Raw genomic sequence first — 19,974 nt, 5'->3', positions numbered from 1 at the left:
CCCCACACACAAAAATTTCTGTATTAAAAAATAACAGAAGCACAGTTCATGTTATAATAATGCAAAACGGTATATATTGAATTTCTTTGGGGATGGTTGGTCCTGTATGATTTCCATAATTTAAGCACTGGCAGTGTTGGAGGATTCCTCCTTGCTTTCTTCTAGGCTCTGAGCACATAGGTGGGCTAATATCCAATTAAGAGATGAGTTATTTGCCATACTTGATTAAACTGTTGTACCAACAATGCTGCTTGCAGCTGTGGTGGAGGTGTAAGGCCAATAACACCAGCACACACGAGGGCTGCTAGCACAGATTCTTTGATCTGCTTTTCTAAGGAAAGTAACTTTAAGGGGTTTACAATCTTACTTTAATTAAACATATAGGGGAAAAGGGGGAAAAAGCCAGCACCCTGAACTTCGGAGAATATACAAACAGAAATTACAAGCATACACTATATAAACAGAGCAAACACAAATCAGTGGACATGCTTCTAACCATCTAACTTTAGCAATACATACAGTTACCAGAGAGAGAAGCATAAACATCTGAGTTTTCAAAGCTGAGGGAGCTCCATGATGGCTACCTGGGTCTTGTCTGGTCAAATCACATGACACTCTTCCAGTGAGTGAGAACTGCCAAAACAAAATGCCAACCTCAGATCTTATATGACCTTCTCAGGGTTAGAGGGCATCACAACCATGTGACTCAAACTCATGTGAACTAGGCTTTCTTGTTTCTTGAGCAGGCCATCAGACTCTCAATTCAATCAAAGAAACAAAGGCAAAGCTCATCAAAGGCACTTGATTACCTCAGTGCTGAGAAGCACTCAAACAAAAAACAGCAAAAAGTTCCACTTTGCTTGCCATTACATTTGAAAGACAAGAGTCAAAGGTACTTGATTACCTTAGCATTCCAAAAGAGAAAACAGTAAAAAAAAAAAAAAAGCCCCACCCTTCTTACCATTATAATCCACCCCTCCAAGATCCTTGGCCTTACAATTTAAATGGCCATGAATCCTGGAACAAATAGAGGCACTATGCTTTGCAATCACATTCAGGGAACTAAAGCACAGCATTCACAACATAACAAAACATATCATTCAGTATCATTCCCCCAAATATTTGTTTACAATACAAACACCATTCTCCCCTAGGTCACAGCAAGTTACAATCTCTTTAGTGAACACAGAGTGTCCAAGTGAAGTCCTTCTTGCAGGTGTGTCCTTCTCCCCATGCTGCCATTGTAGGCTTCCTCCTGGCACCCTCAGGTACCAGCATGCTTTAATAACAAAGTCCCAAGACAAATAAAAAAGTCGAAATAAATTTCTCTTGGGGGGTGTGTTCTTCTAGTCTACACTGTTCCAGCTCCTGCTTCCAAGTCCTGAGGGGCACTGGGCTGGGCAACAAAGCCAACAGGGTAGGGTCCTTGGGGGTCCATAGCACTTCTCTCCACCCCCCATAGGTAACTCTGCCTCCTCCTCCCCATCCCAAACTGTCCCAGAGGAAGGAAGCAAAAGAGCACAGTCAGAGCCCACTGCAAACTTTTTCTCTTGCCCTGGGGCTGAATTCTTAGCTCCAGCATTCCTCATCTTCCAGCAGGACCCAAGTGCTCCTGGCTTCTGCCTGAGTCCTGATGCAGGCACTTCTCCATTCCTGCTCTCACCTTTCCTAAGTTCTCACACAGGCTCTAGCTGCTCTGGTCTGGCTTCCAAATACAATACCCTTTCAGGGCATCCACCCTTGCAGCACAATCTAGAGCCAAGCTAATCCACTCAAGCCCTGGCTCTGGCCTCCTCCAAGCCTCTGCTAGTTTTCCTCCCACAGCTGTTGCTCCAGCCTCTCTCCTCTTGTCTCCTCTGGAGTGCTAGTGGGGTAGGGAGGGGGAAGGAGAGGTTATCTCCCAGGGGCCCGCTCTAGGCACCCAGGAAACCACTCCCATCATTGCTATTTGCCTGTTTTCTTTCAGGCCACTGCTGCTCCTGGGGCTCCACAGAACCATAGCCACTATAAGTATAAAGAGCAACCGAATAACTGGGAAACATCCAACAACTCTCCTAGTCCCCTAAAGCCCCATACTTTCCTTTTAATCTGCAGATCTGGCACAACTATGCCATTTTATAACAACAATGCTGCTAGCAGCCCTCCTGTGTGCTGGCATTAATGGCCTTACACCTCCATAGCAGCTGCAAGCAGAAAGTTGTTACAACTGTCTAGAGGGCCTGTATCTTAACTATGTAGACTGGAAATGGAAAAACTCATTGATTTAGAGGTAATTTTCTCTCTCTCTCTCTCTCTCTCTCTCTCTCTCTCTCTCTCTCATCTATCTGTATGCCTGTCTGTCTATTTATAAATATATCTATGTCTATCTTGGACAGGTGCTGTAGATGGAAAATGATGGATTTAGAGTTGAGAAAGAAGAGATTAGTCAGGGTCATTTCCGGAAAATTGCTCTGGACTTTCAATGATCACCAACTGCTTAGTGCTACTGAAGTCCACCTCCTTAAAACCAGTATTCTCACAAGGCTGTGAATTTGAAGAATAAAAACTACAAGTAATCCTAAGGACAATGCAGAGAAAAATGGTAGGTTGACACCTAATATATAGTAAGCATCAATGAGTGATCAATAGTGATCTTTGCATGAGAAGTGGGATGAAATTCAAAGTTAATGACGTATATGACTAAAATAAGTAAGAGGCTTAAAGAGTGAGAATGGGAAGGATGAAACTCTACATTGGTACCCCTCATGTATTAAAGGAAGCAAAGGAAAACACCCAGAACTTTGGATGGATTCATTAGGAAGGATTCATTAAAAGACACAGGCAAATATCTCTTAGAATTAGAAATCGTGCTTGGCTTATCAGGGGCTAACCCACACTGATGAGATAACTAATCTATCACCCTATCTGAGTAATCACTTTTGGGTCCTTTATGGTCAACATTAACAAAGTTATTGTGGAATTCTAATGAGATAATGTATGCAAAAACTTTGAGATAGGCTGAAGTCAGAAGCATGGAATGTAGTATTAGTATTAACAGCAGCAGTGGGAGCAGCAATAGTAAGCAGAAATACTGGTAGTAGATTAGTAGCAGCAGCAGCAGTAGCAGCAGTAGTAGTAGTAGTTGTGGTAGTAGAAGAAGTAGTAGTAGCAGGAGTAACAGCAACAGCAGTAGTAGTAGCTGTAGCAGCAGGAGTCGAAGCAGAAATAATAGTGGTAAAAGTACCAGAAATGGTTGTGGTGGTAGGTGGTATGCTGTCAAAATTCCAAAGACCATTACTTGGCCTCATAGTCAAAAAGGTAGAAGTTAAGCTGCAATATAGGGCTCAAATAAGAAATCAATTATTGCTCTGTGTTCTTCAAGTTGTTGTTGGTAGTGAGATTTGTCTGGTTGTTTTTTGGTTGTTCTTTTTTTTTTTTTTTTGGTTTGTTTTGGTTTTGGTGATTGGCCTCTGTTTCTACTCTATATTCAAGCAAGGCCTTCTCTGAGTCAGCCCCTGTATTGACTAGCATTCGGTAGATAGGTGAAGAAACTGAATGTAGATGTTTAAATGAAAGACTATTGCTCTGTGGTTCTTTTTTTTAAAATTTAATTTATTTAAAATATTTAGTTTTCAGCATTGATTTTCACAAGAGTTTCAATTACAAATTTTCTGCCCATTTCTACTCTCCCCCCCCCCACTCCAAGATGGCATATATTCTGGTTGCCCTGTTCCCCAGTCAGCCCTCCCTTCTGTCACCCCACTCCCCTCCCATCCCCTTTTTCCTTCCTTTCTTGTAGGGCAAGATAAATTTCTATGCCCCATTGCCTGTGTATCTTATTTTCTAGTTGCATGCAAAAACTTTTTTTTTTGTTTTTGAACACCTTTTTTTAAAATTTTGAGTTTCAAATTTTCTCCCCTCTTCCCTTCCCACCCACCTTCCCTAAGAAGGCAAGCAATTCAACATAGGCCACATTCGTATCATTATGCGTAAAACCCTTCCACAACACTCATGTAGTGAAAGACTAACTATATTTTGCTCCTTCCTAGCCTATCCCCTTTTATCCAGTTTTCTCCCCTGACCCTGTCCCTTTTTGAAAGTGTTTGTTTTTGATTACCTCCTCCCCCATCTGCCCTCCTTTCTATCATCCCCCCTTTTGTTATCTTCTTCCTCCTTCTTTCCTGTGGGGTAAGATACCCAATTGAGTGTGTATGGTATTCCCTCTTCAGGTCAAATCTGATGAGAGCAAGATTCACTCATTCCCCTTCACCTGCCTTCTCTTCTCTTCCTACAGAACTGCTTCTTCTTGCCACTTTTATGGAAGATAATTTACCCCATTCTATCTCTCCCTTTCTCCCTCTCTCAATATATTCCTCTCTCATCCCTTAATTTGATTTTATTTCTTTTATATATCTTCCCTTCATCTTCAACTCACCCTGTGCCCTCTCTCTCTCTCTCTCTCTCTCTCTCTCTCTCTCTCTCTCTCTCTCTGTATATATATATATGAACATGTATACATGCATACACACACACACACACACATATATATATATATATATATATATACACATACACACACACATATAGATATATATGCATATTCCCTTCAGCTATCCTAATACTGAGGTCTCATGAATCATATACATCATCTTTCCATGTAGGAATGTAAACAAAACAGTTCAACTTTGGTAAGTCCCTTGCAATTTCTTTTTCTTGTTCTTTTTCTTTCTCTTGATTCTTTTGTTTGAAAGTTAAATTTTCTATTCAGTTCTGGTCTTTTCACTGAGAAAGCTTGAATGTCCTCTATTTTATTGAAAATCCATATTTTGCCTTGGAGTCATTCTTGGTTTTAATCCTAGCTCCATTGACCTCCAGAATATCGTATTCCAAGCCCTTCAATCTCTTAATGTAGAAGCTGCCAGATCTTGGATTATTCTGATTGTGTTTCCACAATACTCAGATTGTTTCTTTCTAGCTGCTTGTAATATTTTCTCCTTGATCTGGGAGCTCTGGAATTTGGCGACAATATTCCTAGGAGATTTCTTTTTGGGATCTATTTGAGGAGGTGATAGATAGTTTCTTTCAATTTGTATTTTGCCCTGTGGCTCTAGAATATCAGGGCAGTTCTCCTTGATAATTTCTTGAAAGATGATATCTAGGCTCTTTTTCTGATCATGGCTTTCAGGTAGTCCAATAATTTTTAAATTATCTCTCCTGGGTCTTTTTTCCAGGTCAGTGGTTTTTCTAATGAGATATTTGACATTGTCTTCCACTTTTTCATTCCTTTCGTTCTGTTTTATAATATCTTGATTTCTCATCAAGTCACTAGCTTCCACTTGCTCCAATCTAATTTTTAAGGTAGTATTTTGTTCAGTGGTCTTTTGGACCTCCTTTTCCATTTGGCATATTCTGCCTTTCAAGGCGTTCTTCTCCTCATTGGCTTTTCAGAGCTCTTTTGCCATTTGACAGTCTATTTTTTAAGGTGTTGTTTTCTTCAGTATATTTTTCAGTATTTTTTTGGGTCTCCTTCAGCAAGTCCTTGACTTGTTTTTCATGGTTTTCTCGCATCCTTCTCATTTCTCTTCCCAATTTTCCCTTTTCTTCTCTAACTTGCTTTTCCAAATCCTTTTTGAGCTCTTCCATGGCCTGAGACCAGTTCATGTTTTTCTTGGAGACTTTTGTTGTAGGCTCTTTGACTTTGTTGACTTCTTCTGGCTGTATGTTTTGGTCTTCTTTGTCACCAAAGAAAGATTCCAAAGTCTGAGACTGAATCTGGGTGCGTTTTCACTGCCTGGCCACGTTCCCAGCCAACTTACTTGAACCTTAAGTTTTTTGTCAGGGTATGACTGCTTGTAGAGTAAAGAGTACTATGTTCCAAGCTTGGGGGGATGTGCTGTTGATTTCAGAGCTATTACAGCCAGCTCTGCCACACCAGCACTCCTCCTTCCCCAAGAACCCCCAACCCAGAGTGGACTTAGATCTTTAGCAGGCTGTGCACTCCTGTTCTGATCCACCACTCAATTCATCCCACCAGGTGGGCCTGGGGCCTGAAGCAACTGCAGCTGTAGTTCTGTAGCTGCACTACCTCCGCTGTCCCTGGGAGTAGTGGCTGAACCGAGAACTCTATCACCCTGTCCCCAGCAGCTTTTCCCACTAACCTTCTCTGCTGTCTTTGGTGTTTGTGGGTTGAGAAGTCTGGCAACTGCCATAGCTCACTGATTCAGGGCACTAGGGCCTGCTCTGCCTGGCTCCTGGTCTGTTTGGTCTGTGGGGCCCATGCTGGGCTCTGCTCTGCTCTGCTCCCAGCTCCCAGCTCCGTGTGTGAAAGACCTCACCCAGCAATCATCCAGGCTGTCCTGGGCTGGAGCCCTGCTTCCCTCTGCTATTTTGTGGATTCTGCAGTTCTAGAACTGGTTCAGAGCCATTTTTATAGGTTTTTGGAGGGACTTGGCAAGGAGCTCATGCTAGTCTCTGCTTTCCAGCCACCATCTTGGCTCTTCCCCCCTTGCTCTGTGATTCTAAGGTAACCACAGGTAATTTATTTGGGGTGGGCAGCTAAAGACTCAAATCATGGAATAAATATCTAAAGAAGAGCATTTTGTTTTCTCTGCATCTCAGGTACAATTCCCTTAAGAGAAGAAAAGAGTATGATTTGGGGGGGGGTACTGGATGGTTTTTTTCTTAGTTGCTTATTATTTATAATCACAACAGTGCCTTTTTTGTACTGGGACCACATTAGTTGGGAGTTGGAAGGGAGGGAGTTTGTATTCATCAGGACCACTTGGAACAAAACTGGTCAGTTTCCTGATTTGTATTTAAATATCCTATTATTCTTCTGTGCCTGATGTTCTTATCGGTGAACATGCCTTTAGAAAAAGAGCTGCCCAAAGAGTAAAGGGGTCAGGGTCATAGAGATTACAAGGGGCAAATATGATAGACATTTTCTTAGTGTAACAAAAATGGAAAAAAAGGCATAAGGGTCTGAGCTCCTCAGGATCAGGCCTTAGGAATCAAATGGAATCACTCGTAGCTGAAGAAGGAAGAAGGAAACTGGCTTCTCTGAAGACTTTGGCCCTGATAAAGGGAATTTCCTGGGAATCATGTAGGCTGTGTATTTTTATATCTATATCTTGGTCATTGATGATTGGTGAGACTTTGGGCTAGTCACTTCTGCTTTTGGGGTCTGTTTCCTTATCTATACAGCAAAGAGGCTGGTTTTGATAATCTCTATGGTCCCTTACAGCTCCAAATCTATAATACTGGGATAGTAGGATTCTGGGATAGGCAATCCGATGATCTAGGCTACTGATGCCTAATCTATCTTTATGATACTGAAAAGTGTTTCAATATTTTGGAATAGTATTTAATGAGACCATATAAACAGAAAGTTTGTGGTAATTTTTTTAGGAAGAACCTATGATTGATTTCACAATCTGACTGTTGCTAGATTTGCCAGAAGCCTTCACTTTGAGTTTCTTTAAACTCTTCGCATGTAAACCAGTATATGCTTTGATGAGTTACAAATGAATCACTTGCCATATTGCAGTTCCAATCAATAGAGAAGATTTTTCATTACAACTACTTGGGCTAGAAATGGATTATGGGATGGATTCTTTGTGTTAGTTTAGGTTTTCTTCCTCATGACCATTAGTCCTAGAGGCTCACAAATGGATGGCTAAGGTTAGGCTTGTATGTGGAGCTTACCCAAGCAATTATTCCCTTTCTAGTTTTTGTACAAATAAACCCAATGCAAGAAAGACTAGGAGGGAAGCAGAAAATCAGGAAGAATTTTTACAACCAGTGTCTTTGATAAAGGCCTTATCTCTAAAATATATAGGGAACTGAGTCAAATTTATAAGAATACATGTCATTCCCCAATTGAGAAATGGTGAAAGGATACGAACAGGCAGTTTTCAGAGGAAGAAATTAAAGATATCTATAGTCATATGAAAAAATGCTCTAAATCACTATTGATTAGAGAAATGTAAATCAAAACAACTCTTAGGTACCATATCTCTCCTGTCACATTGGCTGACATGACAAAACAGGAAAATGATAAATGCTGCAAAAGATGTGGGAAAATAGGAACACTGTTACATTGTTGGTGGAGTTATGAACTGATCCAGCCATTCTGGAGAGAAATTTGGAACTACAAAAATTTGGAACTATGTGCATACCTTTTGACCCAGATATACTACTTCTAGGGCTGTATCCCAAAGAGATCACACAAGTGGGAAATGGACCCACATGTACAAAAATATTTATATCTGCTCCTTTTGTGGTGGCAAAGAATTGGACATCAAGGGGATATCCATCAACAGGGGAATGGCTAAACAAGTTGTAGTATATGAATGTAATGGAATACTATTGTCTTATAAGAAATGAGGAGCAGATGAACTTCATATTAACCTGGAAAGATTTACATGATCTGATGCTGAGTGAGGGGAGCAGAACCAGGAGAGCATTATACGCAATTACAGACACACAGTATCTGTGATGATATAGCAACAATTCAGCTAGCAGCTGTTGTGGGGTGTGAGATCCAAAAACAACCAGCAACAAGAGCTGCCAGCACAGGTTCTTTTGATCTGATTTACTAAGGAAAGTAACTTTAAGGGATTAACAATCTCACTTTAATCCAACACACAAATATCATTCACTTAGTTCAGGAGGAAAAGCCAGCAACGTGAACTTCAGAGCAAATACAAACAAATTACAAACATACACAATATAGACAGACCAGACCACAATTCATAGTTACCAGCAAAATATCCACATCTGGGTTAATGAGCCAGGGAGCTCTTAACAACGGCTGGCCCAGAGTCATGTGCCACTCCTCCAGTGAGTGAGAGCCCTAAGGGAGAGAACACCCGCCTCTGGATTTATATATCTTGTTCAGGGTCACACATGTGACTCACACATGTGACCTAAAAGTGTCACAAACCTGGGACTCAAACCCATGCAAATTAGTCTTTCCCTTGAGGCAAGGAAGTCATCAAAGACTCCTAATTTAATCAAAGAAACAAAGGCCAAAATCTTCAAGGGTACCAAAAAGACTCATGAAGGAAAAAAACAAAAAAAACAAACTATCCAGATCAGAGAAAGAATTATGGAGTCTGAATGCAGATTGAGGGAAACTATTTGCTCTCTTTTTTTTTCCTTCTTTTTTGGTTTTGTTTCTTCTTTCTCATGATGCATTTCATTGGTTATAACTCTTCTTTACAACTTGACTATTATGTAAATAAATTTAATGTGAGGGTATATGTAGAACCTATATGGGATTACATGCTGTCTTTGGGGAGAGGGGGGGAGGATAGGGAAGGGGAGAAAATTTGGAACTCAAAAACTTGTGGAACTGAGTTTTGTAAAATAAAAATTAAAAAAAATGTTTTCTTTCTAATACTCCTTAAGCAATTTTATGATGGACATTGCTGTGGTTGAATGGATTACAGTGACAAATGGGATATTTTTTAGATAAGGACATAGGAAAAAATAATTTTCTACTGAGTTGCTGCCTCAAATTAAATCTATATTTTATGTTTCCTTTATTTAAGGGGGAAAGAGATGTGTATATGGATTATATTTCCTACCAGGAAGAAGAAATTCTGGCATGAAACATTGCTGGTTTTTTCTTTTATTCCTCTTATATTTGTCCCAAGATCCAACAGAAGCCCTTATACGTTACCACATATCTACTGTTTCCTGGCTAAAAATCATTTATTAACTTTTTTTGTTTAATAAATACTCAGGGTCCTACGCTGGGAGCTATAGGAAATTAAAAGATTATTAAGACATGGTACCTCCCGTCATAGAGCTTATAGGCCTAAGGCCTAGAGAGGAATAAAAACTAAATTTGAATTTAAGAAACTCGAGTGTTTGGTGTTCTCCAAGAATTATTCTCTTGAACTGAATAGCCCTTTTGGAGAAACCAGTTGGTGTGGAGCAATAGGAAATTTTAGGGTTTGATGCAGATACAAAGCATAACAATTTGTGTACCATGGAAGACAACATGACTTCAAGTATTTTCACAAAACAGTATCCACGTGGTTGTGGGCAGGCAGATTACCTAACTTCTTGGGGACTGTTTCATCATGTGTAAAATGGGGATAGGAATACTCAACAAACTTGCAAAGGTGTGTTGTGAGAAAACCGTATTTTGCAAACCTTTAAATACATAAATGCAAGTTATTATTGTTTTATGTTTCTGCAAGTCAATAAAACAGTGTTATTTCTGAATCTGTCCCGAGTAGTACCCCAGAGATGAATAAGGAAACTCTGGCTACAAGTAAAGAATAAAAAATGAACCTAGCAATTTAAGTATGTGTGAGGAGAAATCACCTATATTCAGTGACTCCAGACTATAAGGGCTCAGTTGCAGCATATCTGTATCTGAAGAAGCAATCCTATTTTTTTCTCTGCATCTTAGGGCATAGTGTTCTCATGAAACACTCTTGTATTTCTGGACAAATTGTTTTTTTTTTCTTAGTTGCTTTATTTTTATAGAGAATTCATTTATCCATTATACATCATCCTGTATTAGGGAAGCTTTTTACCACCATTATCACTACTTGGAATTGGACTGATCTGGGTTCCTGATCCTTGGAACATCTAGAATACTGTTTCCTGTACTTCTTGAAATTCCTATTGGTGAGAAATAATTTGGAATGAGGACTGAGAAGCCAGAGAGGAAAAATATCATCAGGGCTCTTCAGAATGGTTCTATGTAGAAGGGTAGGAGAAATGAGCATTTCTCAGTCCTGTTTTTAATTATCTAAAAAACATTAAATCTCAACAAAAACATATGTATTGATAATGTCATACTTACCCTCACTCTTTAGGCTACCCATTACATAAAGGATAGCTCTAATTGTAGAGGGAGTATTTTCCTTATTTTAAATCAAAATCTTCCTTTCTGTAACTTCCAAATAGTTTTAATTCTGCCCTTTTGAGCCAAGCAAAAATAAATACAATTCCCTTTGAATAATGACTTTTAAGAACGGAAGCAGGATGGGCAGACGGCCACTGACTGGCTTTACCTATTTCTCATTTGTGGGAAAGATGAGGATATCACTCAAAATATATTACCAAGAACAGAGATAAGAACAATAGAAATAGTTTTTTAAAAAGTTATTTGGGCTTAGTGCAACTAGGTATAAGGAATAGTCCTAGTGAATTGAATTTTGTGCATGGGAGGTCTAATGGAGGTGTCACCTGATTCATTTTAAAAAATATTTTCTCCAGGAAAAGCATCCAACATCACAATGAGAAGAAGACAGAAGATTCTGTCAAACGGTGAGAACTTTAGTATTTGGTGCTTATCACATATTTCCTTGCTTAGTCTTTATTCTCCCTGTAAGTCCATGGATCCATCTTTCTTTGTGACTCATCTATCTGACATTTATCCTCTATAGTTAGTGGCCTTCAAATCTGTGGCCAAAAGAGCTCTGGTAGAAGCATGGGAAGATCAACGTTCTGGTCCTACCTCTGCCACTTATTAACCGCTTGATCCTGAAACAGTCACTGAACTTTCCTGAACTTCAATTTTCCCTCTTCCAAAAGGGTATAAAATAATAGCAACCCAGCCTACCTCACATGTGTGAAAGTGCTTTGAAAGCTGTAACAAAAATGTCAGGTATTATTACTTTTAGATTTCTTATATCAGTTCCACGTTCTCCTTCTCAGTTGCTCTTTTCGTAAATCCTGCTCACATAGCATTCTTTTACTTTGGTGAAGGTGTGTTACATTACCCTCACTCATGTCATCTCTCAACAGCCTCAGACCAACTCCTTGGAAAAGGCCTTAATCACCGGACCAAGATGGATTTGTCACCATGTTCCTCACACCAGACTGTACCATCAAATGAACAAGATCATCAGTCCAAGCCTTTGATGATGCCACGCCTAAACCAAAACCAGGCCAAAAGCAAGGTGTTACCCCATCCTGGCCACAAGAACACATCCACTCCCTCACCATGCTTCAAACACCAGACCACAGCTATACAATCATCCCATGCTGAGAGTCAAACAGCGGCTGTACCCTTACCCCATCTCGATCATCAAGGCCCTACCAAACCTATAGCCACGCAGTCACCACGCCCTAAACATTGGGCTAGAAGCACAATTCCATCCTTGCCATTTCCTGATACTAGGGCAAGGACAGCTGGTGTCATAGCTTTACCGTGCTCAGAAAACTGGATGGCTCCTCCACTTAGCCCTAACCTCTGGAACAAGGCTTCACTGGACCCAGAGCACCTTCCTAGGATTCCCCAAGGATTTGACCACTGGGCTGAAAATGTACGACACATCGACTACTGGCCCACAATTGCCTCATCCCCTTGTTATCAGAATGAGGTTACATCCTATATAGATTGCAGACCAATAGTCAAAACTATAGCTTCTCTATCCTTTAACTTTGGCCCAGTGGCCAAAGCCACAGCTATTCCATTTCTATCCTGTAGTCATCAGTCTAAAGCTCCACAGGCCATGAAGCACTATGAAAGGGGTATAATCTCCCCATTACCATTGCAGACCTTCAGTCACCAACACAGAATCAAAGGTTCACCACTGCTATGCCCTGATTTCTCTAAAGCCAGTGGTGAACCTGGCAGATATCACAGGGCAAGTCCTCTAGCAGATGCTGATCAGATGATAGACAAAGACAGGGATAAAGGTAGACTAACCTTCAACCAATGGGTCAAAGTTCCAGACCCCAAATTTTGCATTACATATCCATTAGAATCAAAAGATCCTGAGACAGAGACAAAGGTAGCCCCTGACCATCAAGTCTCACTTCCACCAGATCCTGAGCATAGGACTAAAGTTTTCTCAGACTCTGATCAAATGTTTACCAAAATTCTACCAGACCCAGAGTACCAAACTAAGTTTTCTCTTGGATCCAATAACCATGCCCAGGTTTGTCTGGGCCCCAGTTACCAAGATAATGATGATCTTGGGCCAGATAAGAAGGCTAACTGTCTATTGGCTCCTATCCACAATGTTCAATCTACCTTGGATGCTGATCAGCAGCAGGTAGAGGGCAAAACAAGTCCTACACCACAAGTTCATTTTGCTTCAGGACTAAATCACAAAGTCAAACTTACACAGGGTACTGACTACTACATTAAATATGAAGCAAGACCTAAACAGCTGGATGAAATTTCATCAGATTCTGACTTTCAGATGAGAACTACACCAGATCCTGACCAGAGGATTAAACTTCCTTCAAATCTAACAAATTGGGTCACATTTCCTCTAGACACCAAACACAGGGACACACCTCAAAACCCCAACAATCAGACGGCTCCTTATTCAGGTCTTGACCCACCATCCACACCTCCTCTGGGAAATACACAAGTTACATCTTCAGCCCTGAAACAATGGCTCAAACCTTCACAGACTCCCAAATACTGGGCCACACATTTTACACATCCTGAACATCCAGATACACCCTCCCAAGAGCTTGACCATCAGCAAACATCTCCACTGAACTTTGAACATGAACAAATGAACCCAGCAACCTCTGATGAGAAGCTGGAGCCTCCAAGAGATCCTATCCCTTTTGTACAAAGTCATTCATATCCTGACCATTGTGCCAAGGTCTTACCACATCCAGACAAACAGGTGAAGGCTATATCTGTTCCCAAATACCGGACCCAGGAAATAAAGAACAGAGACTCTTCATGGTGTTTTAATTATATTAGACCATACATAGTTGAGGGTGGTACTGTACATAACAAAACTGTTAACAATATCATAAGTTCTATCCCTCAGGAAGAAATTAAAAATGACATTCGAAAACAAATTCTTCTTAAGCGGATGAAACAATGTCCTAATTTTCAGGATGGGCCACGCCTTTGTTCAAGTTATGATGTCTGTGTCCTTTGTGCTTCCTGGATTCCGCATGGTTGTTCTCATGTGGATAGAATGCATGGACAAACAATAGCCCATTTGATGGCTATACCAACACCTATGCCTGGTTCTAATATAAGAATGGGCATTAAGTTTATTCTCCAACTTCCCCCACAAAGGACATCTCCTGATATTTACCTCACATTCCCAAATTTTGGTAGGCCTCACCACACATACTATTCACCTGTCATTCCTTCACCCCCTTATTCAGAACCTATGCCCTCTGAATCTCTGCTGGTCTCGTGGCTTGACTATAGCCATGATAAGCGTCATCAGTCACCTGGAAGAAAAACAAGTAGAAGTCCAGAGCTGTTCCCGGGGAAAACGTCCAAGAGAAAAGAAGAATCGGTGGAGTCTACGGGAATTTTCAAATCTTTTCTGGAGAGATATCAAATGAAGAGGAAGGAAAATTAAAAAAATGTCATTCTTTCCTAATGTAATTGACTTCCTGTGTATCTTTGGGAAAAAACCTTTTTTTTTCTTCTGAGTTAATTGTTGGCTTTTACAGACAGGTAGAAATTGAATTTGACTTTTCTTATTGATTCATAAGGTGGTGACGTATTCTAAGTATGCAGGACAACAAGCTGCTGTTTCTCCCTTTCCCATTTGTTTTCCTTTAGTGAAGAAAGAATGACTCGCACATTCCATAGAATAGGAGTATAGCTTATGTAGCCTCATAAGGCTTAGTAAGGAGTTGACATCCATGGGTCTACTTTTTTTAAAAATTTATTTAATATATTTAGTTTTCAGCATTGATTTTCACAAGAGTTTCAATTACAAATTTTCTGCCCATTTCTACCCACCCCCAACTCCAAAATGGTGTATATTCTGGTTGCCCTGTTCCCCAGTCAGCCCTCCCTTCTATCACCCCACTCCCCTCCCATCCCCTTTTCCATTCCTTTCTTGTAGGGCAAGGTAAATTTCTATGCCCCATTGCCTGTGTATCTTATTTCATTGTTGCATGCAAAAACTTTTTTTTTGTTGTTTTTGAACATCTGTTTTCAAAACTTTGAGTTCCAAATTCTCTCCCCTCTTCCCTCCCCACCCACCTTCCCTAAGAAGGCAAGCAATTCAACATAGGCCACATGCATATCATTATGCATAAAACCCTTCCACAATACTCATGTTGTGAAAGACTAACTATATTTTGCTCCTTCTTGACCTGTCCTCCTTTATTGAATTTTCTCCCTTGACCCTGTCCCTTTTTGAAAGTGTTTGTTTTTGGTCAATTCTCTCTCCTGGATCTATTTTCCAGGTCAGTGGTTTTTCCAATGAGATATTTGACATTGTCTTCCATTTTTTCATTCCTTTTGTTCTGTTTTATAATATCTTGATTTCTCATCAAGTCACTAGCTTCCACTTGCTCCAATCTAATTTTTAAGGTAGTATTTTCTTCAGGGGTCTTTTGGAACTCCTTTTCCATTTGGCTAATTCTGCCTTTCAAGGCGTTCTTCTCTTCATTGGCTTTTTGGAGCTCTTTCGTCATTTGAGTTAGTCTATTTTTTAAGGTGTTATTTTCTTCAGTATTTTTTTGGGTCTCCTTTAGCAAGTCCTTGACTTGTTTTTCATGGTTTTCTCGCATCCTTCTCATTTCTCTTTCCAATTTTTCCTCTACTTCTCTAACTTGCTTTTCCAAATCCTTTTTGAGTTCTTCCATGGCCTGAGACCAGTTCATGTTTTCCTTGGAGGCTTTTGATGTAGGAGGACTTTGTTGACTGTCTGTATATTTTGGTCTTCTTTGTCACCAAAGAAAGATTCCAAAGTCTGAGACTGAATCTGAGTCCGTTTTCACTGCCTGGCCATGTTCCCAGCCACCTTACTTGACCCTTAAGTTTTTTGTCGGGATTTGACTGCTTGTAGAGTAAAGAGTACTTTGTTCCAAGCTTGAGGGGTTATGCTGTTGTTTTCAGAGCTATTTTTATACAGCCAGCTCTGCCACACCAGCACTCCTCCTTCCCCAAGAACCACCAACCTGGACCTGATTCAAATCTTAAGCAGACTCTGCACTCTCACTCTGATCCACCACTTAATTCCTCTCACCAGGTGGGCCTGGGGCCAGAAGCAACTGAAGCTCTAGTTCCGTAGCTGTACCACCTGCACTGCCCCTGGGACAGTGGCTAAATTTTGAACTCCTTTCACTCTGTCCCCGCAGCTTTCCCCAATAACCTTCTCTGTTGTCTTTGGTGTTTGTGTATTGAGAAGTCTGGTAAGTGCCACAGCTCACTGATTCAGGGCTCTAGGGCCTATTGAGGGTGCTAGGGCCTGTTCCGCCCCGCTCCAGGTCTGGTTGGTCCTGCCGCTGCCCACACTGGGCTCCGCTCCCCTCTGCTCCCCTCCACTCCCAGATCCATGCGTGATAGACATCACCCAGCAACCATCCAGGCTGTCCTGGACTGGAGCCCTGCTTCCTTCTGCCATTTTGTGGGTTCTGCAGTTCTAGAATTTGTTCATAGCCATTTTTATAGGGTTTTGGAGGGACTTGGCAGGGAGCTCACACAAGTCCCTGCTTTCCAGCCACTGTCTTGGCTCCACCCCCATTAGTCTACTTTTACTTCTACTCTTTCTTACTCCAAGATGTGAACTCATCATTCCTCTGTTGAAAGATACATCTTGGGGCAGCTAGGTGGTGCAGTGAGTAGAGCACCAGCCCTGGAGTCAGGAGTACCTGAGTTCAAATCCAGCCCCAGACACTTGACACATGTTCTAGCTGTGTGACCTTGTGGACAAGTCACTTAACCCCAATTGCCCTGCCAAAAATAAAAAAAAAAGAAAGAAAGATACGCCTTCTTTCAGCTATGGTACCTTTTTAGATTAGGTTATCTTTCTTGCTAACATCTCAAACTGTACAATCCATTTGTCTAATCTATCCTGACTGCCAATTCTCGAGAAAGATACAAACTTTATCTGGTACGCACATGCCCAGGCTTTCTTTCCATCTCTCTGTGGACTACCCAGAGACTGGCTAGTAACTTACTCACAAACTTCCAAACCCAACCAACTCCTTGAGTACACATTCAGAAAGGCAGTGATGTAGAACAGTATAAGAATTGCAGGGAGTAGCCAAATTCTTAGAATATAGGGCAGCTTCATGGACCAGGGGACTGAGCATCAGGCCTGAGTTAAAATCCTGGCTCAAAAACTAGCTGTGTAGCCCTGGGCAAATCACTTCACCTCTGTTTACCTCACTTTCCTCATATATAAAATGGGAATGATAAAAGCACTTACCACCCAAGATTGTTGTAAGGATCAAATAAGAAAACAAATATAAAGTGCTCAGCATAGTGCCTAGTGCACAGTAAGCATTATAAGAATGTCATTGTTATACAAGTGTCCCAAAAGTCTTTAAACTTTAAACTGTTAAAATAGCCATTAAAGGTTAAAACCACACCAGCATTTTGAGGACACCCTGTATAACTATATTTTTTTCCAGGACACTGGGTTTGTGGACATTGAAGCACATGAAATTGCTTGACCATCACAGAAAAATCGGTGATAACTTCACTAGTGGGCAGGACTCAGCAGTCACAAGAGTAGCAAAGTTAAATGGATGAGTAGGTGAGATGATTATAAGTCAAAACATGTGACAATCCAAAAACTAGAGACTACTTTGGATCCTAATCTCTATTTGTCCTTTTCCAATAGCAAGAAATTACTATTCTCAGAAATACATGTCTTCTCATTCTGTCCATTGTCTTGATTTAGAAGAAATTTAACGTTATAAAAGAAGGGGCAGCAACTGTTGACTCGGTATTTAGTTCTTATGAAGGGAGAATGATTAGATGATTTCTAAGTCTTACCAAAGCAATATTTAATACTACAGCTGGACATGTTTTGTAGCTTATACAGAATGACTGTCTTCTTCTGCCCCACCACCCTCTTACTCCCACCCTAAATATATGCAACTGGTGACTATTCTCCCAAACAAACTCTGAATGTGTTTGTCTTAGAGGAATGGGAAACAGACTTATTTTTGGTTTTTTGTTTTTTCTACATAAAGCCTAGAAATGGCCCAAGATCAGCTGTCAGGTCTTCTCTGGCTTATTAGGCCAAAGGAAATTTACAAAGTTTCGATAATAAAATAATCCCTGAATTCAGCTGCCAATAGTAATATTCTATGGTGGCAATGAAGGCAGTTAGATGGTTCAGAGCACTGGGCTTGGAGTCAGGAAGACCTGAGTTCAAATTCAGCCTCAGACACTTACAGAGGGCACAGGGTGAGTTGAATACGAAGGGATGATATCTAAAAAAATAAAATCAAATTAAGGGATGGGAGAGGAATATATTGAGAGAGGGAGAAAGAGAGAAATAGAATGGGATAAATTATCTCACATAAAAGTGGCAACAAAAAGCAATTCTGTAGGAAGGGAAGAGGGGGCTGGTGAGGGGGAATGAGTGAATATTGCTCTCATCAGATTTGACCTGAGGAGGTAATACCATACATACTCAATTGGGTATCTTACCCCATAAGAAAGAAGGAGGAAGAAAATAAAAAAGGAGGGATGACAGAAGGAAGGGCAGATGGGGGAGGAGGTAATCAAAAACAACCACTTTCAAAAAGGGACAGGGTCAAGGGAGAAAATTCAATAAAGAAAATTCAATAGGTTAGGAAGGAGCAAAATATAGTTAGTCTTTTACAACATGAGTATTGTGGAAGGGTTATACATAATGATACGCATGTGGCCTATGTTGAATTGCCTTCTGAGGGAGCATGGGTGGGAAGGGAAGAGGGGGGAGAATTTGGAACTCAAAAGTTTTAAAAACAGATATTCAAATACAAAAAAAAATGTTTTTGCATGCAACTAGGAAATAAGATACACAGGCAATGGGGCATAGAAATTTATCTTGCCCTACAAGAAAGGAATGGAAAAGGGGATGGGAGGGGATCGGGGTGACAGAAGGGAGGGCTGACTGGGGAACAGGGCAACCAGAATATATGCCATCTTGGAGTTGAGGGGTGGATAGAAATGGGGAGAAAATTCAAAATTGAAACTCTGGTGAAAATTAATGCTGAAAACTAAATATATTAAATAAATTAAATTTTAAAAAAATTGATGGTACTGTAGAATTCATGTGTTACAAAAAGTGAATATCTGAAATTTTTTTATTGAGATATTAGTGCAAGAGCATACAGAGTTCCAGGAAATTACTAGTGAGAAAAATGCTTTGTGTGTCACCAATTTTATTTTGTGCTCCGCATTTTATGGTTATTTCATGGTTACTATGTTAGAAAGAGTATATTATCAGAATTAATGTTTTGTTATAAAGAATTACATGAAGAAAAATGTATTTTCCATTGTCTCTAGTGAAAGATTTTAGTTTTTGGTGATTATGGGAACCTAACCACCTATTTCCCATAGGTTCAATGTATCAACATTCTTTTTTTTTTTAACTTTTGTGCTAGCATTGCATTTTTCTGTAGTTAATTGAGTCCCAGATAATGTAAACAATTACTTTCCTACCCTATGAAGTTAATGTAATTACCTACCCTATCTCACAGAGTTCTTAGGAGATTTTCATTGATCACTTCCCATAAACAATTGATGCAAAATAAATAATAGATATAACAAATACATGTGATACAAATGATAAAATATCAAGTATTATGTTTCTACATTTAAACCAGGTACCCAAATAACAAAACATATAATTGCTTGAAGGCCGTATGAGTTATCTCAGTTTTAGCTAGTATTGGAAAACTTTTGATTTAATATATAAAAAAATAACCTGTGCTATTCTAATAATAGGCTGAAAGTAGAACCCATATATCTTTGTCATCTATGCTTTCTGGGATGTCTGAGAGAAAGGCATACTCATAAGATCCATGAATATCACTGAATTTGGAGTCAGAAAACTTAGATTCAGATGTTGCCACTGCTACTTGCTGCCTATGCAATCTCAGGTGAGTTGTCTTCACCTCCACATCCAATAAAACCATTCATCCAAGCAGTTTTTCTCTCTGTCTGCTGCTGTCACTTTAGTTCTCCCTACTTGACCCAATCACCCTAACACTGGACCTAGACTTTTGCAATCTGAAACTCTATAACCTATGTCCCAAGACACTAGGAAAGTAATTGTTTCAACAATCCGG

At 40.2% G+C, this 19,974-nt stretch overlaps 1 protein-coding gene across 5 annotated transcripts in view; it reads left to right on the top strand.

Annotated features, from left to right (window-relative positions):
• The window catches only part of LOC118845753, a 30,351-nt gene extending 16,028 nt beyond the window's left edge, over positions 1-14,323 (top strand). For 2 of the 5 annotated variants that reach the window (XM_036753773.1, XM_036753775.1), the window contains 3 exons: positions 2,376-2,581; positions 11,221-11,271; positions 11,752-14,323. In XM_036753773.1, the coding sequence (XP_036609668.1) occupies positions 11,241-11,271; positions 11,752-14,300 (2,580 nt within the window). In that variant the 5' untranslated portion in view covers positions 2,376-2,581; positions 11,221-11,240 and the 3' untranslated portion in view covers positions 14,301-14,323. Of the gene's footprint in view, positions 1-2,375; positions 2,582-10,519; positions 10,711-11,220; positions 11,272-11,751 lie in introns of all 5 variants that reach the window. The other 3 variants (XM_036753774.1, XM_036753776.1, XM_036753777.1) reach the window with 3 other exon arrangements.
• Positions 14,324-19,974: the final 5,651 nt, after the last annotated feature.

The sequence above is a fragment of the Trichosurus vulpecula genome, chromosome 4 (genome assembly GCF_011100635.1).
Source record: "Trichosurus vulpecula isolate mTriVul1 chromosome 4, mTriVul1.pri, whole genome shotgun sequence".
Classification (NCBI taxonomy): domain Eukaryota; kingdom Metazoa; phylum Chordata; class Mammalia; order Diprotodontia; family Phalangeridae; genus Trichosurus; species Trichosurus vulpecula.
This window is presented reverse-complemented; position numbering and strand designations above follow the sequence as displayed.